At 41.7% G+C, this 25,979-nt stretch overlaps 1 protein-coding gene across 2 annotated transcripts; it reads left to right on the forward strand.

Annotated features, from left to right (window-relative positions):
* Positions 1–269: 269 nt before the first annotated feature.
* Positions 270–24,822, forward strand: MAML1 (mastermind like transcriptional coactivator 1). Of its 2 annotated transcripts, none has more exons than XM_075009821.1 (5): positions 270–724; positions 10,593–12,005; positions 14,184–14,444; positions 18,906–19,017; positions 20,317–24,822. In XM_075009821.1, exons 1-5 carry the CDS (start codon positions 362–364, stop codon positions 21,303–21,305), a joined length of 3,138 nt encoding a protein of 1,045 aa, XP_074865922.1. In that variant the 5' UTR covers positions 270–361; the 3' UTR covers positions 21,306–24,822. The 2 variants fall into 2 exon arrangements, with proteins under 2 accessions (XP_074865922.1, XP_074865923.1); XM_075009822.1 differs by having other exon boundaries at positions 10,596–12,005.
* Positions 24,823–25,979: the final 1,157 nt, after the last annotated feature.

Below are 25,979 nucleotides of genomic sequence, written 5' to 3' on the forward strand. Positions count from 1 at the left end.
CTTAAGGGGAAAAGCAGTTTCAAGATGGCGGCCGCGCGGCTAACAATGGGGAGTTGGGGGTTTGGGCCTGAGCGAGGCGGCCACCGCGCCTGAGGGGGAGCGGGGCGGACTCCGCCCGGGGGGGCGCAGGGGGAGGGAGTGGTCGCGGGGTGAAGGAGGAAGCGGGGTGCGGGGAACGGAGGGGGACCGGGTCCGAGAGAGGAGGAAGTGGGGGGTGGGCGAGGCCCGGAGGGAGCCCGGGTGGGAGGGGGCGAAGCCTTGGGGCAGTCGGGTAGGTTCAAGGGGAGCCCTGGTGCCCCAGCCATGGTGGGGACGGCGTGAGGAGCCGCTGAGCAGTGGCGGTTCCCTTGGTGCCCGGCCCATGGTGCTACCCCCCTGCCCCATGGCGGAGTTCGTGGTGCCGCGGCACAGCGCGGTGATGGAGCGGCTCCGCCGGCGCATCGAGCTGTGCCGGCGGCACCACAGCGCCTGCGAGTCCCGCTACCAGGCCGTGTCCCCGGAGCGCCTGGAGCTGGAGCGCCAGCAAACCTTCGCTCTGCACCAGCGCTGCCTGCAGGCCAAGGCCAAGCGGGCTGGGAAGCACCGCCAGCCTCCCCCGGCGCCGCCGCCGCCCGCCCCCCCTCAGGCGGCGGGCAACGCCGACAGGACTGGAGCCAACGGCTTGGACGCTGACGCCTCGAGTACCGAGCAGCACGGCCGCAGCAGCAGCAGCACCTTGATCGCGGTACGCAACGGCTCGTTCCCGAGGTCGGGGAGTGGGAGCTCCTTCCTCCTCTGGCTGGCGGAGCAGCGCAGGGGAAGCCTGTGGCCCATACAGGGGAGAGGTAGCGTTACGTTGTTAGGTCCCTGTCCTTACTGCTTGGCTATTCCTGCCTGGACTGCCATCGTCCTGTCCGGTGAGCGCTTGCAGAAGCCAGCAACAGATATGGAAGAAACAGGAGTAAGCTCTAATTAGAAAAATCACAGATGTTTTAGCAGCTTGGAATTGTCCTCCATGTAGCCTAGCTATTTATGGTTCTGGCTTGTTGACCCATCGTTGCCTCTGCGAGAGCAACCCGGATAGTACTTGTCTGACTGTTTTCTTAGTTGTTGTGGTTTGGGATTTTGTGCGGGGTCTCTGTTCTTTCGCTTTTTGTTTTGGAAATGAATAAGACGGGAGATGTTTTTTGTTGCTTAGTACAGATAGTTCTTAATAGTTAGAAGCTTTCTGCTTTACCAAAGAGTAATATCCACTGATGTTACGCTGTACTGCTCGGAACAAAATGAAGTGGTGCTAGAAAGACGGCTGATTTGTCATTTTTTTTGCTAGATGTGAGCTAGTATTGACCAATAGTCAGATTCCATTCCACCCATTTTAGAATGCCTTAATTTTTAAGAGTAACCTCTCTTGTCTCACTAGCATTATTAGTTGTGAAGTTGTATTGTAAAATAATATTATAAGCATTGTATAGGTGTTAATCTCAGAAGGGTAGCCATGTTGTGTGTTTTCATTAGAAACAAGAAGTCCTGTAGTACCTTAATAAACTGTTAGTCTTTAAGGATCTACTGGACTGGTTGTTTTTTTTATGAACTATAGGTGGTGTTTAACTTTAAACTAGTCAGTGTAATAAGGCCAAGGAACAGGGAAATGCGATGCATCAGAAGTCTTCATTAAAATAGTTTTGTAAACTGTATCCTGAAGTTCATCTTAGAACTATTATCATGAGCTCTTTTCAAGATACCTCTTGATATTAATCAGGTAACTTTCCAGTTATATGCATATTTTAATATAATTTTTATTAGATAAATGTGTTGGAGGAATATTCGTTGGGACCCATTTACAGAGCTTTGATTCAAGTCACAGCCAAAAGCAGTAATCATAAAGTTGTCTTTAACTTTGCCTTTGCAATTTGGAAATGCATTCTCCAGGGATAATATCTGGCATGCTGGTAGTACCAGCGAGATGTTCAGTCATTTCTTTCCTTCCTTCCTTTCAGTAACTATCTTTCATGTTATGAAGACTACACTGAAGTTGTAGAATGCAGTGTAGTTGTTTGGTTTTCTGAATATTGGTGAAATCTAGATAGATGAAGTCCTGATTCTCCAATTTTTTTACACCATATATAATTTGTGCAATTGAAAAAGGATGTGAAATGCTATCAAATCAGAAATATCCACCCATGCCATTAGTAGCATTTTATGTTCATTTTGTAGGGAAGTATATGAATACATAATTGGAGCCCAGCAAATCGCGGATATCCACAGATATCTGCATCTGTGAATGTGGATGCAGATGTCTGTCCTGTTTTTGAGGATACTGATGCAAATACACATTTTGTATCTGTTCAGGGTTCTGTGTGTAAGAGAGGAGAAGAACCAGTCATTGTGACTGCTATTACAAACAAAAACTTTTCCTGGATGTACTGTGAAAGTGTCATTTGAATGTGTAACTTTTCTTGCCTTGTAAGTGGTGGGATGCAAGTCTGTCTTATGAGGGTTTGGGATCCAGGTGTTTATCTTGCCCTTTCTGAAGGGAAGATATCCTTATGATTGAATCAAAAATTTTACACAATAGTAGAAGAGAGAAATTCTTGAAAGAAGGAACAATTTGTACTGACCTAATAAGAGTGTCTATATTGCTTCTGGGATAATTCAGTTATCTGGCTGGGTATTGAATGTAGATTTCTGGTGGAACCCAGGATTGAAATGCCCTTTTTGTTCATAAAACTGATAAAGCTGCTTGCTTTACATCTGGACCTGAAGGTTTTGTGCTCATGGCTCATTCAGTTCATTAGAGAAGATAGATGGAATTGCTGTTAATAACCTAATTAATCCACTTATTTAAACTGTTGGCACACTTCATACTGAACCCCTGAAAAAATGCCTTGATTCATTCCAGTCTTTTAAGTTGCTCTGTATGTGGATTTCATGTAATTAACTCGAATTATAATGAAGACTCTAAATTTCCCCAACAACAGTGTGGTTTTGGAGCGCACTGGGCATGTGGGGAAGCCCTTCTTGTAAAGGAAGCTGCCTACAACACTTGATTTACACAACAGAGGCGGCTTTTAGGGCATGAATGACCCTTGTGCTGGCCTAATGCTTCTTTCCTAGTATACATGGCTATAAAAAGTTAGCTATAAGGTTGGATCACTTAATTCAACTTAAAAAAAAAAAATCACACTTAGTATGTTGCTTATTTCAGTTCTTTGGTGTAGTCTGTACTACTTTAACCCAGAGCCTGGTGGTTTCATCACCCACAGTCAAGTAACGATTATCAAAACTGATCATACAGTATGCGGGAGGGGATGAGGAATTGTCTGGAATGTTTACTAACTCTTTGGTTTCAGAACAAAATTTCATTTTAAAATATGATGGGACTGTTCCTTTCAAATGTAGTTAAGCCATCAACCAGGTAATACACCAGCCAGTGCTGCTGCCGAACTACGTGCCGCTTATTTGAAAGAGATCCATTAAAACATTTTCCAGAAGGCTTTGTTCTGTATAGTCTAGCTTTCATTGAAAGCAAATGAAACATTGGTGTAGGCCTTAAAAACAAGGAGGGGCTGAGTTGCCAAGTTGTGTATGTCTGATGGCCAGTAATGACAGGACATTTCTCTATAGCTGTTTTGATTTGCTTGTGAATCCCCAGGTGCTGTGTGTACTCAATAGCAGTTCAGAATAGTAAAAGGGGAGCAATACGAGCACCTCCATTTCTCTTTCCCATTTTATTTGATTGTGATCTCCACATAGGACAAAATTAGAAATCACATGCTTTTGTCCAATAGTCATCTCTTTGTGTTAGACCATGAGACAGTATTGGGGCATGAACAGAGGTGTGGATCGCTTTAATCCTTTGCTTGCTTGCCAAGCAAGGGGGTCTAGTGCAGTGAGACCCGTACAAATGTTGTGGCAGTTAATACCTATAGTTGATAGTGTATGCCACCTAAATTTGACTTAGTTGAAAAAAAAATAGAAACAAGGCTTGGTTTCCTCTTTTACTTAATGCCTTTAAAAAGACACCTCCATTTTAACTTTTGTCTCCCTTATGGAAGCAAGTGTTAAAGTATGTGGATAACCAGGGGTCCCTCATGCTAATCTTGTGTTTCAGAAACATAGACAATAGCGAAAAAAGACTTATACGTCATGCAGCACACGTCCTCTTTCCCAGTTTCCAGTCCAGGGCTGCTACTTCCAGTTTCTTTCAGCACTTTAAGGTAAACTTCCTTCCAAATGCCCATAATTGGGGGATGGAAATCTTCTTCTGTGTCCTTAGGAGGACATTAACATAGACTCAGTCTCACTATTTGGAAGTCTCTTCTTGATATAGTTTTTGGAAGAATTTAAATATTTGGATTTTCATATCCACTGCTTGCCTGATGATGTGCTTTTCTAGCCAGGAGACCAATGTTAAGAACAGCTGCTTAGACACTTCTTATGGCTTTCTTTAATCGGTGAACAGTTGGGGCATAGGTGATTCATTTTGTCTAGTCTTGCCTGAGATCCTTTAATGGTATTTCTGCAGTCATTAGGGAAGCTGTTTGTCTATGGGTGCATCTACCCTAGGAACTAACTTCGAAGTTAGGCATGACTTTGAGGTATCCTGCAGAGCCTACACACGTTTTCCCTTACTTCGAAGGGAGCCCAACTTCAAAGTCCTTATGTCATTCATGGGATGGGGAGAGAGAGAGCTCAGTGGTTTGAGCATTGGCTCGCTAAACCCAGGGTTGTGAGCTCAGCCCTTGAGGGAGCCATTCAGGGATCTGGGGCAAATAGGAAAAAAGGGAGGAAGGACAAGATGGTGCTTGCTCCTGCCAACAGGGCAGGGGACTAGACTCAATGACCTCTTCAGGTCCCTTCCAGTTCTGTGAGATGTGGTTCTCCATATATTATTTTAGAGCCCTACTTCAAAGTTAACTTGTAAGTTTAAGCAACTTGGAAGTTTATATTTTTAGTGTAGACATGGCCTGTTATGGGAAAGAAAAATTTTTGTTAAATATTTAGAGCACACACTATAGTGTTTTTTATAGCAGCTGAATGGGTAATTAGGTGCAATATGAAGATATGTTATTACCCTGAAAACAACCCCTCTCTGCTCTGTTTAACCCCAGTGAAGTAAAGATGTCCTAGATTAGAGCCCTCCATGGGATTATTTTTTTAAATCCTGTTCCTGTACCACTCTCCAATACCCATTCCTACTTGCTCCTGCACTGTTTCTTGCATTTTTAGCCTTCTCCCACATGCAAAAAACTTTGTTGCAAGAGGGACATATTCTCCAGTGCTACTACAAACAAGTCCTGAAGTGGTTGGTTAATGTGTTTGTGTGTATAATTCAGACACATTTCTACCACTAAAGGAAAAACAAATCTTGCTTAAACATGTAAAAATAAACTTTTGTAATAGACATAGAAAAATTCAACCTCTTATTTAAATGTAAGTATTAGAGCCTTTATTTAAAGGGATGTATGACAGGTAAAAGATTTTTAAAGCAAAATAAGGTTGCCACAAAGTGGCAAATGAAGTGGGAGGAAAACCATATCTGTGCCCTGACTTTCAGGTCTAGTGTAATAGCAGAAAGTAAATAAAGTATTGCCTGGATTGGACTAGCAAGAGTTCCTGGTATATGAAGGGTTTTTATGTATGAATCCATGGTATGCCCACATAGTGAGTACTGTGTGCACATGTAGTAACTTCTTCACACAATGCAAAATTAACTTGTGGAACTCCTTGCCAGAAGATGTTGTGAAGGCCAAGACTAAAATAAGATTTAAAAAAAAAAAAAAACTAGATAAGTTCATGGATGATAGATCCATCATTACCAGGATGTGGTGTCCCTAGGCTCTGTATGCCAGAATCTGGAAATGGGTGACAGCTTGAACATTTACCTGTTCTATTCTTTGTTTCTGGGGCATGTGACACTGGCTACTGTTAGAAGATAGGATACTGGGCTAAATGGACTTTTGGGCTGACCCATTGTGGCCATTCTTATGCTCCTTGGGGAGGTGGGAAGTGAGGAGGAGTGCTAGCTGTGTGTATGGATGCCAGAAATGTGTTAGATACCTTTTGCCCCCAAAATAGCAAAATATGAATAACTTCAATAATCTGCTGTAGCAGTGTAAGGCTGTCTCGCCATAATTATACCACCGCCTTCATTGTTACTTTCAGCTGACAAAGCTGATAGTTTGTTGCCAAATTACTAAAGTACACTTATTTTCACTTTTTTTTTTCCTGGCACAAGTTATTTCAGTGTGCTTAAAGAATTTTTTTATTGGATTTAAAAGGCTTTTGGTGGTGGTTCCCAAAATGTAAAAAACTGACAGTGATCAGTGTTTCTGAAGTTCAACTTGGATAGAGAATCTCTAGCATTACTAATGACAGTGTGGCTGTTTTGATATAGCAGAAGCTGCCGCCTGTGAATAATGCAGGCGCTTACATTTTTATACATACACATCTGTAGTTTATTCTTAACTACATGTTGCCTCCAAACACTAAAGTCTTCTGGAATGAAAGTCAAAATGAAATTAAAATTACTCCAGTGTTGTGGTTCTCCTGAGCATTCGAAGGTATGAGAAACTAATTTGACAATAACACACTTTCCTTGAAAGAAGCCGAGAATAGTTACGGAAGTTCATTTATAGCTCAGTCATCAGACTGAGGTAGGAAGACTCCTCATGTGGTATTTACAAGAAAATAATTTTAAATACAGGTTGGACCTCTCTGGTCTAGCACTCTCAGGACCTGAGCAGTCCTGAACCAGTGCTCCCTGCTGGCCGCTGGCCCCCATGCCCAGGCTCCCCTCTGGACCATTGGCCTACTCCTAGCTGCCAGCCCCAGCCACTGGCTCCACTCCAGCTCCAGCAAGGCTCTTGGCCCTTGCTCCCCTCCCCTCTCCTTCAGCACTTTAGTCACAAATAGCCTGCTTTGTATTCAGTCCTCACCCTCCCAGATCTGCATCAGTGTTTACCCCATTCCAGCTCTTGGAGGGCAGGGGAGGAGTGGGGAATGAATGTGAATTGGGACTTGTGCGCTCCCAAGTGATGGAAGGGAGGGGGAGAAGCAAGTGAATATGGGGCTCTGGTGCATGAGAGGCATGGGGCTTCCCAGCCTGCCCCATATACTCTCCTCCGCCAAGTGGAACCCCAGTAGGCTATGGCCTGCTGCAACCCACTGAGGTGAAAGGCCACTCATACAGCCCACCTACTACTTCAGGTTGCCCTTCCCTGGTCTAAAGGGCTTTCCTTACACACCAGTAGATATTAATTTTTCAGTGTTTTTGTTCCTCTTGGGCTTTCGTCATAATAGAACAGGATTTTCTTGCTTCAAGATCTCTCTGATTGGGCTGTGGATGTTCCTGGATTTTGTTGACTGACTCATAACTCTCAGCTGCCAGGATTTTGTGAACTGCCTCCATTTGGAACTGCACCCAAGAAGCATACATCTTGTCACTCGCTGTGCGTTGATTTGGCAAACATCTCTCTCTCTCTCTCTCTCTCTCTGTTTGGCAGAAGCCAAGATGTGAGGTGTGGAAAATTGCTTCCTCACCTTTAGCTTGTGGGGCATTCCTCTTCTGAAGGAAAGATTAATATGCAAGGTGAGACAACTATGCAGCCTCACAAATTGGGAGGACTCTGGGAGGAGGGGTCCATTATTATTTTTAACCTTCAAAGGCCACAAGTATTGACAAACAGGAATAAAAGCTTTTGGTTGTTGGAAACTTGTAGCTATGTCTTGTCATTGGGGAAATCCACATATCCAAATGCCCCCCTCCCCTTTTTTAAGTGAAAAATAAGCCAGCTAGAACCTGAAGTCCGTTACTATCTTTGTATGGAAGTCAAATGCAGTCTCTCTCCCAAGCTCAACTTTTGTGCTTTGATATCAACGATAACAAATCTGTAAGGAATTTTTGCCTGCAGTGTGCATAGGATGCTGTCTGTGTACAGGCCCAAATGTTTTTTGAATGTCCTCTGACTTAAGACTAAGCACAGTGTCCTAATATGTTGTAATAAATTAAATATCAGCTTACTTCCCATACATACTTTTAGTAATTTTATGAAAGACCAATTTGTTTTTTTAAATGCATTCCACTTTGGAGCAAAGATACAAGTACAACTTGGGGTGAGAGAAGTGGCTCTCAATCCCCCTGCCCCCATCTGTCTCCATAATTTCTACTTAGTGGTCAGATATTTGACCACAAATAAGGATGTGATCGGTATTAAAAGTTCAAACCGCTCTTTTGGATTTCGGCTCTTTCTGGTGCTACCTGAGTGGGGGTTTTGGGGGAGCAGTATTAATAGTTTAGAGCAAAGTAGGATCCTATTCCTGATGTGAGCCAGTGACTCACTGTGTGACAGTGGGCAAGTTACTCAGTCACCTTGTGCTTCAGTTATCCCAGTTGGAAAACTGACTGAACAATAGGAAACATATATTGAAAGGTGACTGTTGCACCTGTTCTGTGCTAATTGGTAATTAATTGACCAACAAGATGTAAGTACAGCCAGCAACATTTTTGTAAAATATAGTGATAAAATTTTTCTTTATAGCCAAAGCTTGAAGAATTTACCCAGCACTTTCTAGCCTAAGCTGTAACCCTGCCCTTCAAGTTGAAATACACTAGTATCTTACCCATTCCTGTTTATTCTCAGAGGTAAGATACCTCCTTCCAAATATTCTGAGGCTGGCCTGGAAGATCCCGCTCTCCTGCTGGTTGAATTTTGTGTGCTTCAAATTAAAATATAGTTCACCCCAGCTCGAAAGACATCAAAATTATCAGTGTGACTCCAAAAATTAGCTTATACTTGACTACCATTTTGATTAACTAATTCTGCTCTGACTAAATCTGTGTGTGATTCCTCCTGAATGTTATGCAACTTCTTCCATCCCCCACCTCGGAACTGTTTTTACTGATCGTGCTCTCCACTTTCTGCTTGAGTAGTGGGAGACTGAGATTTCCCCCTCTCTATCTGTACTCCTCCTGCTCAAGAACAGGGAGCAGAGGGCTGAGTCGAGGCTACATTTAATGTGGTATTTCACAAAGCGTGGTTCATGTACCACCAGTGGTACATGAAATGGTTTTCAGGGGTATGCAGCAGAAAATAAATTACGAAAAATCAGGAGATAAACACTAGGATGACCCTGGGATAATGGATACATCGATAAGGCTGAAGTCCCGAAAGGGGTACACAAATGTTTTAAGTTTGGGAAACACTGATTTAGTCTGGCTTTTCTTATACAGTCAGAGAGGTCTTGTTTGGTTGGACCTTGTGGCTGACACCAACCACATACCTCTTGGGGAATTTCTGCAGCCTCCCTGCTGAAGGCTGTGTAGGAGGTGAGGTACTGATAGCAGAAGTCTACCTTGCGCCATACGTGCAGTGCTCTTCTGTTGCAGTGTGTCCACACTAAGACTACTTTGCATCTACTATGCCAGTGTAAATGGAATTCAACTTTTTACATTAAGACTTTGTTTCTGCGCAAGGTGATGGTATTTGCTGGGGAAGATCCCTGTTCATCCTTGTTGTGTCCAACAGACTTTTCAAGCCTTGTTCAGCATCCCTGGGAGTGCTCCAGAGGAGATAAGAGAATGCCAAGCTTCTGTAATGACAAGGCTGACTAGAATCTGATGCTGTTCCCTCTACTTGCTTCTAGATGGCACTATGATATAAGAGTTTGTATGTACACTACAGTCTGAGGCAAGCTAACCTCATATAGTTAGCAATGAGATGTTTGCTTAGCATACATACTACCACTATGGCTACACCAATTAAATAATCTGGGAAGAAAATGTCACTCAGATTCATCCCCACCGTCAATTTATGCCTCAATTACTCCACGCGAGGGATATGTTTCCTGGACACTACAGTACTAATCAAGGATGGCCTGATCAGTACCACACTGTACTAAAAACCTACTGATTGCTATACTTACCTACACCCTTCTAGCTTCCATCCTGCGTGCATAATTAGATCCATTTCTAAGAAACATTCATCCCAGTGTGATATAGGAATTGAGCAGCGTGCCTTGAATCACTTTTAGATGACTATGAATTGAGAATATTTTATAGATGAGTCAGTGTTTGCACTAAACAAAGCAACTTGATTTGTGTACAGAGAATTTAGAACAATGAGGTATTTATCTTTGCATATAAACTTAAGGCTACTATATAAATGGCATAGCACAACCAGACCCTCTTTCACCCCATAAAAATCAACGAACTTTTAATGTTGTTAATATGTTAGACTGGTTTAATTTCTATACACAGTATTTCTTCTTTGTCAGTTAAATTCTTTGGCTTCTTTCTCCTTTTTATTCAAAGTAGGAATCTCTGATTTAACATACTTCTAAAGGCCTAATCTAACAATTTTTGTGAGCAGAAAGAAAGCGCTTGTTCATGACTGAGCAAAGCCTGTCTTTCATTTTGTGTAAGCTGTTCTTGGGTTCAAGAGTTGTCTTCAGCATATCTTGAAGTAGTGTGTAAAACTAGTTAGTTCAGAAGCATTAGCTTACTACAAAGTGTGCCATTATAGTAGAAACTTTAGGTTTTGAATATTTGAGGATGATGGGAGATTATGGTGAAATACCACTAAATCATTCAAAATTACCTCTTCTTTTTTCAGCAGCTCCATGAGACTGTGAAAAGAAAACTCGATAGTGCTGCTTCCCCTCAGAATGGAGATCAACAGAATGGGTATGCAGATATATTTTGTGTGTCCAAGAAATTACGTCGTGAAGATGGTCTTGGTGGGGTAGGCGGCTCGTCCAATGGCATACCTCCTTTATCCCCACTACATCAACTTGACAAAAAATCTGCCAGTGGAGATACCTTACAGCTCAATGGAAGGCGTTCAGTGGGACTGGATAGCATCAACAAAAAGTGTCCTCCAGATTCAAACCTTCAGGTGAATGGGCGTAGCGATGCTGATGACTCGTTTTCTTTGAGTTTGAATAAAGAGCTCAAGCAAGAGCCAGTGGATGATCCTTGTATGATTGCTGGAGCAGGCAGTTCTATATCTCAGAACAACTTGATGCCTGATCTTAACCTTAATGAGCAGGAATGGAAAGAGCTCATTGATGAACTTAATAGATCAGTGCCTGATGAAGACATGAAGGATCTATTTAATGAAGACTTTGAGGAGAAGAAGGATGCAGATTCTTCAAATTCTGCTGCACAAACTCCATTGCCTCAAGATGTTAACATAAAGACTGAATTTTCTCCAGCAGCCTTTGAGCAGGAACAGCTGGGGTCTCCACAAGTCAGATCCACTTCTTCAGGTTCAGCATTCATTGGGGCCTCCTCTGTACCTGTTAGTGCTGCTGCTTCAGCAGTTGGTGGCTCTCAAACTATGTTCCAGCCTTCCAGTCAGCCATTGACTGAAAATCCTAACCAATCCATGATGCAGGCATCAAACCAATCTCAAAATGTGCAGAGGCCTCTACCCAATGTATTATCTGGACAGGGCACCGGAAATGTCAAAGAAATGTCCTCTGCTCACCAACTTCAACAGATAGCTGCTAAGCAAAAGAGAGACCAGATGTTGCAGAACCAGCAGCAGGTTTCACAAGTCCACCAAGCCAATCAGATGTCCAGCTGGCAGCAGTCTGGACCTTCTCATAGTCCACTGGGTGTCCCCTACCCAATGGAGAATCCAGCCAGCCCTTCAGTTTACCAGCAGGACTTTAACAACCAGAAATTAATAATGCCTAATATGGCAAATAAGAGTTCTCCCAGGACTGGAGGCAATTACCATGTGAATATGTTGAGTCATCAGCCAAACAGCCTGAATCAGAACCCTGTAAATAGCCAGAGCTCCATGCTGGACTATGGCAACACAAAACCCCTTTCGCATTACAAAGTAGAGTGTGAACAAGGAGTTACAATATCTGGTCAGAGCAAGACGCCTATTTTGACGTATCTGCAGCAACGCCAGCAGCCGCCACTGCCTCATATGAATGAAGAACAAAATGGGATGTATGTCATGAAGCAGCAGTCTGGAAATATTGCTTATAGACCTCTTGTATCACACAGTCAGGTAAATGTTTGAGGCTGTTACAGTTGCAAAGTAACAGATTTTTGGAATGCTGGGTGCATAAGACCAGGTACAACGTTCTCTCCTAATTTTGAACATCTGTGTTTGGAATTTGTGTGCACGAATATGGAGGTGATGTGAAATGGGGTAGGTGGGAAGGGGGCTCAGGGTGGAGGTGTGGGCCTGCAGGGGTCAGAGATGAGGGGTTTGAGTTGCGGGCTGCAGTGGGGAGAGGATTCCCCACAGTGCGCACTCACCACAACAACCCAAACAATCTTTTCTTTCCCTCTCCAACGTTTTAAAAAATCTATTCTGTTATTCCTGGAAGAGTACAGAATTAATAGGATGCAAATACACAAATGGTATCCCAAGTTCAAATCTGTGCAATTGAGGGTGACTTTTCAGAATATTTAAAACTGTGGTGTTTTTACACCTGGCACATGCATGCTTGTTGAACAGTTGAGAGTAAAGTTCTTTTGCTAGTTTAAAAAAAAAAAAAAAAAAAAAAAAAAAGCTGTTACTCTAATGTGGTCCTTCAAAATGACCTTAATCAGAAAACAGGAAAGACATGATTTGATAACTTCTAAGGTAAAGACAAAGCAGGATTTTTTTCTCTTTTGTAATTTAGAGCTACTTCATAAAAAGCAAAGCGTCATTCCAATTTTTCCCCTTAAGTCCCCTTTGACACTGCACTGATAAAGCAGGTGGAATTAACACCGCAGCCACTATTTTTTCATGTTTGACTTGAGACTAAGCCATACACTGCAGTGCATTGAAATAAAAGATCTTAATATAAATCTAGCTTATTTGCTGCAAGTTTGTGTAGACCAGCCCTTACTGCAGTGACACATCAATTGTTGTTGGTCTCCAGTATATGATTAAACTGGGGAGTAGGGAAGCTGGCACCAGACCTCAATATCTAACACATTTTATTTTAAAAAAGTGAGAAATATCAAAATAAAGGTGGGGTTGGAAGATATCTGAAGGTAACCACAGGAGTTGCAAATAAGATTTCACTGGAGTTACCTTTAAAACTCTCAAAGCAGGCTTGGTGTTTGTTTTACTCCTCTGATACTATTGCTATTTTATTAGCAGCATTTATATTCATTAAAGTCTCCTGTTCCTAAAAGAGCAGAGTTTCATGCTGCAGTAGTCACCTAGGCAGAAAAAAATAATATAAAATAGTAAATAATGAATGCTAAGCTTAAAGGCCCAAGCTACTGTCTGTTTAGTCTATTTTTGATTTATTTTGGTGAGCTCTTTTAGAGAGCTTTATCTATGTAATAAGGAGATGGTGGTATTTAGCATGGGGAGGGGATATTCTCTCACCAAATGTATGGTCCAAAAGCATGTTTCTTAGTCTGTATAAAATCTTGCAGAATTGATATACTGTCTTGTGTTCCTTAATCTTATGCTATAGTTCCTGGTAGTTTACTAAATTAATCTGTGTGCTTAAAATAAATCCCCCATTAAGGTTATTTGGTGACTTCTTCATTTCAAAAAATGCTCTTGATAACAGATGTAATGGTGTACAATCATGTCTTTTGAAAACAACACTGAAATCTGGGAGGATTCACTAAAGATTAATAGTAGGTCACTACTTGGACCACTAGCAGGTTGTCAGAGTGGTGACTGGATTTTTTTGTCCCCCTTCACCTTTCTGTTACTAACTGGCATTGTGCTCCTACCTATATAGAAGCATACATAGGTCATTCATTTCTATGAAGTGTGGGGAAATGTTATAAATCACACTGATGCTGCAGCCTCCCTTTGTATGATTGTAACTCCTGATCTTCCTCTAATTGCTTTATTCGTGTGTGTCCCTTGATACACACTGCTCCTTGGCCACTTTGCATTTCTTTTTATTTCTCAGGCAGTTAATTTGGCATTGTCTTGGGTTAATCTGAAACCTTATAGATAGATGATTAAAATTATTTGGATTTGTTTTTACACTGACATTTGTCTGTAAACATGCACAGATATAGCTTTCCAAGTGCCTATTTTTTTTCTTTGGGATATTTTTATAACTTACGTTCTGTAATGAGTACTTTGGCCATTCTCTGAATATATAATCATTTGTCATGAGTGATTATCTTGCTGACCTCAGTTTGTTCACAAACTACTTGTATGTGAAGTAAAGCACAAGTCACTCCTATAACTTACATTGTTTATACTTTGCAGGATCAAAACCCTTCTCCCAGTGTTCCTCGTGTTCCTGTTTCTGTCCCAGGCCCTGGTGTCAGTGCTCAGCCTTCCAGTGTTTCCATGGCAGGTAACCATAGCAACACAGCCTATCTCAGCAACCAGCAGCAAGCAGCAGTAATGAAGCAACACCAGATGATACTGGACCAGCAGAAGCAGCAACAAAAGCATTTGCTCATGGAGCAACAGAAGCAGCAGTTCCTAATAGGACAGAGGCAGCAACAACTCTTAGCTGAGCAGGTGAGAATGGCCACTAGGTCAGAACAATGGTCTCTATCAATGGTCTTCTGACAGCCAGTGACAGATTCTTCAATGGTAATGAACAGAACCCGGTAATCCATTGAGTTTTCCATACCCTGTTGTCCATTCCTTGCTTCTAGCAGTTAAAGGCATAGGACATGCAGAGCATGAAATTGCCTCTCTGATAATTTTGGCTAGTAACTCCATCAATGGCTATCTGCTGTGAACTTATCCAATTCTTTTTGAACACAGTTTTTCTCTTCATGGCATCTCCTAGCATGCGGTCAACTGATTGACTGTGTTGTATGAAATAGTACATCTTTTCACGTTAACCCCTGGCCTGGAGTTGTACAAAATTATATGAAGAGGTAAATAACACTTACTCACTTTTTCCCACACCATCCATGACTTTATAGACCTCTGCTATTATTCTTCCTCCCTTTGTTGATCTTTTCTGAGATAGAAAATCCCAGTTTCTTAAATCTAGCTTTTATATGGAAGCTGTTCCGTACTTCATCTTTTCCAATTCTAATCTTTGTTGAGGCTGGGCAACCAGAGCTGCATGCAGTAGTCAAGGCATGTGTCCGCCCTGAATCTGGAGTTACATTATAATACTTTCTCTTAGGTATTCTTTTCCTAATGGTTCCAAACATTGTTAGCTTTATTTGACTGCAGCTGCATGGAGTGTGGATGTTTTCAGAGAACTATCCATAGCAACTGCAAGATCTCTCTTGAGTAAGGGTTAATTTAGGCCCCATCTCTTTGCATGTATGGTTATGATTATACATACAAAATGGGGGGCAGGAAGAGAACTCACTTCTTAATATCAAGATTAATTTGAAGTACAATAGACTTGCGTTATTGGCAACGAAAGGGTTGCCAGCAAAAAGTTGCCATTATGGGGCAGTTGCTAATAAGAGGGTCAGGGTTGGATTGCTACAGTGATGGAAGGGGAGCAGTTGGGTGTTCCTTCTCTGGCTGAAACTCTGATAACCTGCTTATGGGCAGGTCAGCAGCAGAGACGGTGACTGCAGACTGGAAATTTGGACTTTGTGTGAGCCCTGGAGTCTAGCAGGGCTGCACTGCACTCTCCAGGGGCCAGGGCTTGGCACTTTCTAGTGCTTATTTCCTTTGCCCAGCTCTCTGGCAGGGTGCGCCCTGGAGAGTGCAGGGGGAGATGCTGCTTAGTTCTAGGAGCTGGGGTACAGCCCTTCCATCCTGCTGCTGCTGCTCTGCCCACAGCCCCTTACCTTCTCTGTAGTCTCTATTTGTATGCAGGTATATGGGGCTGCATCTAGAAAGAATCAATGGGACAAGTTGAGCACCTGAGGAAGGCATGTCTTGGCACTTTCTTTTATGGTTGTAACCCTGCATACTATCCTATAACAGAGACTTTCTTTGGAAATGTTAAGCAACAAGCTGTTGCCAGTATCTAAATTCTGTCAACATTAATGTTAATGGGACAAGATTGGTTCCCTTCAAAACTTTGCTGTTTGTGTTTGTAAAGCCTAATTTTTTTTCCAGGAAATTTGTGGAATAATGCAAAGTTAAAGATGGGTTGTTTAGAAAACAAAGATTAGAGGGTAAACAGATTTCAGTAAATTGGGATAGTTGCCCAAGGAAAATGGGATTTTGACAATGGGAGTAGTAGAAAGTGTAGGATAAATGTTACTAGCAGACAGTAAGTATCAAGAATATTGGTTTCTTGAGCATATTAAAAAGTCAGTCACCCAATAGTGTCAGCCATTTTACTGAGTGAAACTTTTCTTTTTACAACCCAAGCTTGCATTCAAAGGTAAATTTTGGTTGTGTACCATAGTAGGTCAGCCTACCTTGCTGACATCACTGCCTCGCTTTCCCTCAGGATGGAAGGGGGTAGGTTTTAACCATCTAGACCAGTATTTCTTAAACTTTTTTGAGACCATGGAACACCAGACAATAACATTGTGTTGTGTACGAAAATTTTCTTAAAAAATTGTCCTGGACCAAAAAAACCAAATGCCAACATAAACAGCAAAACCAAAATGAAGTAACTTAATTAGGCGTCAAACAAGATGCAATCAATGTATGATATTAAAAAAAAAAACAAAAAACCCCCCTCAGACGCTTACTGGACACCTACAGGCTGTTCACGAACACCTGTGTTCCGTGGAACATAGTTTAAGAATCACTGATCTATACAAACTTCATTGAGACTCTCACCAGGCTGCTGTGTTTGGACACTCACACTGCACATATGTACTAAGTACCCCTTTGTCACTGCCTAAGAACTGCTGCTGACGTGCTCCCCCAAAAAAGAGAGAACCTAGAAGCTTAGGTACACCCTTTCCCAGAGCTTCACTCTGTGGGCACTCTGGTTTCCAGTTTCTCATTTAGCGGCACGTGATTGTGCAGTGGATTTCTAAAGCAAGGACTCTACTTTAGAAAGCACAAGAGATACAGATCCAGCTAAAATAAATACCTACTTACTATTTCCTGCCTTGATTTTCCTTACTACTGTTGAATGTTCTTTAGGATTTGGGTTATCCTTTCTGTGGTGCCAGTTCCCCACTGCTAAGCTGCCCATCTCCAGTTCACGTGGCTTCTCCAAATCAGTTTCTAACCTGTGCAGTCAATTGTTTTGGCTCATCTTGCAGCCAACAGATCCCGTCTTGTTCCAAAAACATGTTACCTTCATTCCTGTAGTCCTTTCTCAGCCTCAGAGTTTAAAGGCTTCCAGTGGTACCTCTGTCTTTGATCTCTTTTGTTTATCTTCTGTAGCTTCTTCCAGGCAGGAGATGTGTTGTGTGGCACAGTGTGTTTTGTCAGTCCATGGCTGAATTACATATTGAGGTTTGGCATTGCTTTTCTAAAATATAATTAGGACTCTAAGTCACTCACAGCCTGATACCCCAACTTATCACACAACTCAGTAGCTTTTTGCTTCAGCAGTTTATTCTCTTCTTGTAGTGTTTCCACATGAACTCTGTCTAGCTGACATAATCTTCAACCCTGCCCGATCTCTATTGCTCTGCAGTTGAGAGAGGTTTCTGAGGCTATGTCTCTGCTATAGCTTATGTTGGCATAACTTTTCATTGCTCAGGGGTGTGAGTAAATTGCCCCCTGGGAAATGCAAGTTATACCAACGTAAGTACCAGCATGGACAATACTATGTTGCTAAGAAAGCTACTACTGCTCTTGGGGGCTGGTGAAGGTAAGTGGATGGGAGAATGCTCTCCCCTCAGCTTAGAGTGGTTATATTGGTGTAGCTGCACTGCTGTAAACTCTCTGCTCTTGCCATTTCCCTCAGTATTGGTTCCTTTACCACACTGACACAGAGGTTGAAGGGTTTTTCTCTCAGGAAATCTGTGGCCCTTAATACGTGCCTGACTATAGGTCTCAGCCATATACTCTTGCTGTATTGCCCTAGAGTCCATTCTTTCAAATGCTTATTTCCAAGTATGTGTGTCTTGTCTCTCTTTCCTGTATGCCTCTTCTCTGCCTCACTCCAGCTCTCTGCTTTGGAGTCAGGGCTGGATTTTTAGTATAACCAGACAGCTACATGATCCAGGACTACAACTTGCATCATTGCCTCCTAGAGATCATCTCCTAGAATTTCCTGGCCCTTCAAGACTAACCTCCAGAAGAAAGGCCAACTGTGTTTACTGTCAAATATGCATCAGACTGTGTCAGCACCCCTTTGAGTTTCTTTATGATCTTCAAAGAAAATCTGAAAGGACTTTTTTTCTAATATCCCCTATTCCTTCCTTCTGTACCCCTGGCCTCCTTTCCCCTAAATGCTAATTCTTTGTTCCCTGTTTTTACTGGTGGATTTGTTAGATGACTTGAGTGTGGACTGAACTTTCTCCACTAAATTGAAGAGGCAGTGTTACTGAATCTATACTCCAGTTGAGTTAATGGGCTGTTAACAAAACAGTCTTAAATAGTGAGTAACATGGGTATGGGTTCTCCATCATAGCTAGAGAACTAACAGGTTTCTAGTCTTCAGGAAAAGTGGGATAAGCAGAGATCGGAAACATCTTTCAAAACAATCTTTCAGTCTTCTTGATATATAATCAAGAAAATTCACTTTTCCATTTTGAGGAACCTTTTACAACAAGACACCTGGATAGTGAGGGAAGTTGGTTTAAAAAGTGCATCTTTTCCCTGCAGTATGTTCAGGAATGTTACTGAAAATGGCTGCTCACTGAGTATTTGAGAAGCAAGGTGGAAGAGGAAATATCTTTTATTGGACCAACTTCTGTTGCTGACAGAAGCTTTTCAGATTACACAAAGCTGTTCTTTGGGCCTATTTAGTGAATAGCAAGTGACTGAAGGACTAGCATTCTTGTCTTTGCAGTGTCTGTGAGCATTTAGATATGCATTGCAGCAGCAGCTTCTGATGCATGTTTCAATCTGCTGAGCTCATCAGAATTCAACCACTTTTTTTCATTCCAATTCTTTTATTGGACCTTTTTGTAGGAAAAGCGGCATCAACAAGAGCAGCAGCTGCAGCGGCACCTCACCCGCCCACCCCCTCAGTACCAGGATCAGGCACAGAACCCTTATCAGCAGCAGGTTGGACAGTTCACAGGTAAACCAACATGACTGTTTAATTCACAATGGTGAAAAGAGAGTGCTCCTTGGGTATGTCAAGTGTCTTCAAAGTCCATTGATTTTTTTTTTTCTTCTGTTCTTTTGCTGTTCCTCTCTAAATTGTTTCGATCTGTACTCTGACTTCAGTTACTATTTAACAGAAATGTCTCTTCCACATAGCATAAACACTTCAATTAACGTAACTTAAGCATTAAACTTTTTGCTATGCTTCTGGGAGTAAGTCCATAATGCTTGGATAAATGGCTGGCATGAGAAAGGGGGTGGAGGGCAATTCACTACATGCTGGTAGCAGGAAAGTGTAATTATCAGTCAGGTGGAATAGCATAAGTGATGTGGAAACTGCAGGCCAGTAATCCCTCCCCCCACCCCCTTTTTTATACCAGGAAGAGCCTTCTCCTGCCTTAGGGAAAGAAGCTTGCTTCAAGTATAAATGTTTGAGTACGCATTGCTCCACTTGCTTTCTCCAGAGGCAAAACTTTGAAAACTAGCTCATTTCCTTTCTCCTTCTGCCCTGCTCTCCACTCACCTCCAATGTCTCCTTTGAAGGGCAGTTTCTCAATATAAAGCTACTTAATGAGTGTGTGTTGATGCAGGTGTAAGAGGAACTTCTGGTCTATCTGTAACATATTGGTGCGCAGGATAGGTGTTGAGTGTTGCCCATCAACGCGTAGTAATGACAAAAGAGATGATTTAGCATGAACCCTTCTGATGCATTAGATTATTTGCATCTAAATGAGCAAGTTGAAGAGCCAGCCTTCCTTTTCTGTCTGATACGGTTTCAGCATGTTGACCCTTCTCTCTGTTCAGAGCACTTTCCTGGACTTAAACTCTGAAGGATCTGTATCTTTATCCCTGCAGTAGGCACTTGAGATCACATTTATAAATATCTTTTTAGGAGATGAATGATGCAAATAGGCACCCAGGTGTTTTTGAAAACCCTACAGAGAGCCAAATGCCAAAATATTTCAATAAGAGGTAGAGTCCTAGATGCTTCTGAAAATCCAACAAGGTGTTTCTAAAGTGCCTAGCCACCTTTAAAAATCTGGCCCTTGTGATCTTGGACTCTGCCTACTCCAAAAGAAGTGCCATTCAAATTGCTGATCTGTTATAATCATGCTTGTGCATACTGCTCAGGAGCAAGCACTGATAGGGGCAGCAGTTGGAGGTTGCTTTACTGACCTACAATAAGACTTATTGTACGGGAGAAACTGTAGTATAGAATTTTCCAGAGCCTGAAATAGAGAGTAAATGTAGAAAATATCGCTTTGTGTTACAGGGTCATCTCCAGCCATGACTGGCGTAAGTAACTTAGGGCAGTCCAACTCCAGCAGTCCACGGATGTTTTCTCAGACTCAGAACATGATTCAGATTGGACCTGGACACAGCTCTGTTCCTCCTCTCCAGTCAGGCTCCAGTCAGCAGGATCGGGGTGTGACTCAGTATGCTAGTATGCAAAACATTCAGCGAGGAGGGCTGTACAGCATGTCATCTGGTATGACACAAATGATGTCACAGCATGCAAATCAAAGTGCCAGTGGACAACTCCAGATGCAAAGGCAGCCCAGCTTGGGTCAGGGTGCTCCTGTTCCTGCTGGCTATGGACAGAGCACCCTGGGAAACCCAGCCATTTCTCAGCAGCACAGTAAAGGGGCACTGAATCCAACTGTAGCCAAGTCACAGATGGCAAGAATGCCAGCAGCTATTGGGGCCCAAAATCCATCTTGGCAACACCAAGGTATGCCTAATATGAATAACCAGACACAAGGAAATGGTGGCCTAGGGTCATTTACTGCCAGCTCCACTTTCCACATGCAGCAAACTCACCTAAAGATGGCCAGCCAGCAGTTTGCTGCTCAAGGGATGCCTCAGGTAAGCCTAAGCACCAGCAGATCAATGGCCTCCATGAACTCTGTCTCTGGGCAGATGATGTCATCTTTAGGTACACAGCAGAGGACAAATCCACCTACCCAACAGCAGGTACCCTCACAACAAGTCTTGCCTAGCATGAGCCAGGCCGTTCCAGATCTGACTGCTTTTGGCCAGAATCCAAATCAGCAGCTTCCCAGTAGAGCCAATCTGCATTGCACTCAAGGTTACTCAGTGAGGACAACCAGTCAGGAGCTGCCTTTTGCCTATGGTGGCCAATCAGGCAATAACGGACTGCCGAGCTTGAGTGGTGACACAGACCTGATAGACTCTTTGCTGAAAAACAGGACTTCAGAGGAATGGATGAATGACTTGGATGAGTTGTTAGGAACTCATTAAAATGGGGCATGGGTTTTCTACATCTTAGTGTTTGTTTTTGTTTTTGTTTTGTTTTTTTTTTTTTAATTTCATGAAACCTAAACTACACTTGGACCAAAAACCTGTGGCATTGAAGAGACTTGCAGGCATTAGCGGTAAATGGTTGGGAACTAGACTGGAGCTGGTTCCCTACAGGCTTTGGCACGTAATGGTGCACCAAGCAGGTCTGCAATGACAGTGTGCTAATTTTTGTGGCATCTGTGGAAGATTGCACATTTTGAACAGGTCAGGCAAATTTGTGTGCATTCCCGTCAGCCCTTCAGAAATCTCACCTGCAGTGGTTTGAAACTTAGGCTTTTAATTAAAAAAATAAACACAACTTCACCACAGTGGTGCATAAAACAAACAAAAGCAAATAAAGCTTGCAAGTATTTTTTGGCTTATTCTCCTCCCAGTATTACTTGAGTTAATAATTGTTCCCCCTCTTGGCATGCTGCTAGCTACAGTACTGTCCTATCCATTTTTTACTTCATTTTTATGGGAGGAGACAATGTGCACCAAAGGGCATTTGCAAAGCATTTGAATCAGTCCCTCCCTTCCTACCCCCTCCCTCACATGAAGTGTATGCCTGCACTATTAGCACATGGCATTTCGCAGTAATATTTACAGCAATTTTCCAAATTCTGGTGATAGATAAAAGAGAGTATTAAAACCTGGCCAGCTGGCCTAGGCTGGTGATTTCCTTAAAGGATTGTGGATTCCGAAACTCCAGTTTGCACTCTGTTGTGGAGGGTTGCATTCTTCTTGGCTTCTACCTTGTTGTGTTTAAAGAGGGACTTTCTGATGGGGAGAACTTCTCAAATATATCAGAGTTAAACATAAATCAGTTTACTTTTGCACATGTTTAATCATTTATTTCCAAAGTTAGCTGTGTTTTAAATGAGGGACTTGCCCTGTCACAGCTCATCTTGTTTTATTATTTGTTTCTGCCGTGTATTTATAATGTGGACTTTGAGATCAGTCTTCTCCAAAACTAAATACAGTAATGCCATAAGCACAAGATTTTGTCACTTTAGGATCGAGCGCATAAAAGGAGCGCTAGGCTGCAAAGTGGAAAACTCCTTACTAAAATGTAAGCATCTGCAAGTAATAGCACAGGGAGCCTGGAAAAATACTAAACTTGTTGCTCCGATGCGAGACTCTCACTTCCCCAAATTGTGGAGATAGAGCACATAGTTCAATCTTTCTGTGAACACAGTGGACTGCCTTTGCTAAATCTCACTTAAAGAAACTAGTTCCTTTCAGCATAGCTTGCAGAGACTGCTTACCTGGAGGTGTTAGGGTCAGTCTCGGAAAGGGTACAGAAACCAGTGAGAAGTAAAATATTCCACAGTCCTTACTTGCTACCAAATATATTCCCATCTCGCCAACAGACCACCCTGCCTTAACTTTTAATTTAAAATGGAAATGAAGTTGAAAGTTTCATAGCTGCACAAATACTTCTTCTCCAAGCCCCACTTTAAATATATAAAAAAAAAAAAAGTGGGACAACTTTTCTTTCCATTTTTGTAAATCTTCTTAAAATTTCCCAGAATTGTGGTTAAAAGGGTTTCCTTCAGCACAGCCTGGTTTGTTCAGGGTCTTTCTGCATTGCAGAAGTCTGGGGAATTTTAAGCTGCTTTTGTGGGGGTTGGAAGGGAGGTGGGGTAAAGAATAATTTTAGGAAGGAAAATTATTTTACTGTCTCTGCAGCTCCTTTGCCAGACAATTTGCACTTTTCAAAAAAAAAAAAAAACAAAAAACAAAAAAAAACTGCTTTTAACACTAATTTTAATGTAACCATGTCCAAATACACAGGAAATTAGTTTTATTGTACACATTTACCTAATGTGAATTATGTCCTGTAAAGGAGAGTTTGCATGATATTTAGGCTGTTGATAAAACTATGTTCACCAGTGGATTTTCACCATTGAATAGATAGAAGATGAGTCCACTGAAGCAACCTTAATCCCTTTGTAGTTTTTTAAAAGGTAAGATAAAGAGTTGAGACATATCAGTGACACTGCTATTAGTGACACTTTTTAAGATTTTTTTTTTTCTAGTGAAAATAGCTGAGGTTTAAAATTACTAATTTTAACTTCTCTGGTATCAGCTATTGGGGAAAGGATGGGAGAATCTTAGTAAGATTGTTTGGTTGTTGTTTTTTAAATGTTGCATTAAACAAAAAAATTGGGCCAAGAAGAATTTCATTAGTCTACAGAACCTATTAACTTCTATTTTTGGTAGGGGAAAGGGGCATTCATTGTACTCCCCCCAAGTGTTAACTTTACACCGGTGTGCCTTCCTTTCCTGATGGGGGTGCTTGGGACCTCATTCTTAATGGTGACATTTTGTAATGTCGCTTTTCTTTCTAAAACACTGAGAAATAACAGGGTGGTAAAATTTGTCTTATTTCTTCCTTGTTTGTGTGTTTGTGGTGAAATCATCCACATTTGATGAGTGGATTTCACCCATGAATTGGCTCTAAAACAAAATACAATCCATCATTACTCCATAGTCTGTGAGACAAGATCTCTGTAGTATACTTGCTACCAAAAAACCTAATGTCTACAGATAGACTATCACACACAAGTTCCCTCCCTCCATTGCCCAGCTTGTCCTGGGGGTTTAATTCATGATGGTGTCCTGATTTGACTGTAGGGCCTCGTCTACTATATCCACAATAACTGTTTAAACACTTCTGAAAGGAGGTTGTAGGCAGACTGGTTTAGAACATCTTTTGGTCATTGTGTGCAAACAGTGTTAAATGTGTTTGGAGCTGTTTGAACTTGGTCTTCACTGCTATTTTACTTTTAAACACAAAGGTGTTTGTCCCTGACTACACATGATGAAATGAGTAAAACTTAATTTTACTGGAACAGTGTTTAAAAGACGGTTTGGTGGACATTGCAAATGGGCTCTAGATGTACATAAGTGCATGGATGAAGATGGGCTACACATGGTCCTTCAACTTCTACATGTAGTTTATATATGCACTTGGGTTTTTATTTTGATGCAGCTTCAGAGCAATAAGATGTAGTTCGCCTTTACCTAGCCACAGCCGCCCATGGCTTTATTTATAAACTGCGGTTTTGGGTAGTTGGGAAGGGGTCAGAATTGTCACTGTGCAACATTCGCTGCCTTCCAAAAACCACAACTCAATTGAAAAGGGTGCTCAGACTTTTGTTATACACATTTCCTTTGTGTAAATAAATGTTTACAGTTTTATAAAAAAGATTGAATAAGTTAGATCTTCTGACTGTATATTTTTTACTTTTTATAGATTTTAAAACTATAATTCTTTATATGTGTCTTTTGGGGGGGCTATGGTAAGTTTTATGCTTGTAAATGAAGAATTGAAATTGATGTTAACCTTCTGTTTTTTGTCATTGAAATGTATGAAGAGCCCATTAATCCCCTTATTCTTTTACTACAATTACTGGTGCACACCAAAAAAGAAATCCTTCATGTCTGTTTTATCATTATAAAAATAAATATTTTGCTAGTGTATTAAATATATGGCTGTGACCTTAACTTTTGCATCATCATTCTTAGTGAGGTTTGTTCTTAGCCTAATGACAGTGTCCATGAACCTCTTGGCATATGTTGCTTTGATTGGTAATGTTCCTATTTGGTCTTCCTTGGTAATGTAATTGTCCATCCTTGCAAGTCCTTTCCAAATTGAGACGAGCGCTGCAGTGAGAGGGAACAGGAGGAGGATAAGGGTATTCTGTGGTCAACCACCAGAAGCTTCACTCAAATTTTCAAATTTAATATTCAGTAGATCCAGTTTTCCACTCTTGATGTTCACACCTCCACATTATATATATATATACACACACACACACATACACACACTTGGACAGAGGTGGAAATGGATGTAGGAGATGGAGGGGTTGAAAGTCTCTGGGTTAGACTCAGAGGAGTAAAAAACAAGGATGAGGTCTGACTAGGAGTCTGCTACAGGCCCCCTAGGCAGGTGGATGAGGCTTTCTTTAAACAGCTAACAAAATCATCCAGGGCCCAGAATTTGGTGATGGGGGACTTCAACTATCCAGGTATATGTTGGGAAACTAATACAGCAGGGGACACTGTCCAATAAATTCTTGGATTGCATTGCAGACAACTTTTTATTCCAAAAGGTTGAAAAAGCTACTGGGGGGAAGCTGTTCTAGATTTAATTTTAACAAATAAGGAGGAAATTATTGAGAATTTGAAAGTGGAAGGATGCTTGGGTGAAAGTGATCATTAAATCATACAGTTCACAATTCTAAAGAAGGGTAGAAGGGAAAACAGTACAATAGAGAGAATGGATTTCAGGAAGGCAGATTTTGGTAAACTCAGACAGCTGATAGGTAAGGTCCCATGGGAAGCTAAACCGAGGGGAAAAACGGCTGAGGAGAGTTGGCAGTTTTTCAAAGGGACATTATTAAGGGCCCAAAAGCAAGCGATCCCGCTGCATAGGAAAGATAGAAAACATGGCAAAAGACTGCCTTGGCTTAACCAGGAGATCTTGCATGATTGCAAACTAAAAAAGGAATCATATAAGAAATGGAAACTAGGACAAATTACAAAGGACGAATATAGGCAAACAACACAAGCATGCAGGAGCAAGATTAGAAAGGCTAAGGCACAAAATGAGCTCAAACTAGCTAC

Source organism: Carettochelys insculpta, chromosome 15 (genome assembly GCF_033958435.1).
Source record: "Carettochelys insculpta isolate YL-2023 chromosome 15, ASM3395843v1, whole genome shotgun sequence".
NCBI classification, from domain to species: domain Eukaryota; kingdom Metazoa; phylum Chordata; order Testudines; family Carettochelyidae; genus Carettochelys; species Carettochelys insculpta.

Excerpts from the sequence above, each read along its gene's own strand:
- MAML1 (XM_075009821.1), top strand. The coding sequence starts at position 362 with ATGGTGCTACCCCCCTGCCCCATGGCGGAGTTCGTGGTGCCGCGGCAC. Across the intron at positions 12,006-14,183 it reads CTCTTGTATCACACAGTCAG|GATCAAAACCCTTCTCCCAG; the intron begins GTAAATGTTTGA and ends TATACTTTGCAG. Across the intron at positions 14,445-18,905 it reads AACAACTCTTAGCTGAGCAG|GAAAAGCGGCATCAACAAGA; the intron begins GTGAGAATGGCC and ends ACCTTTTTGTAG.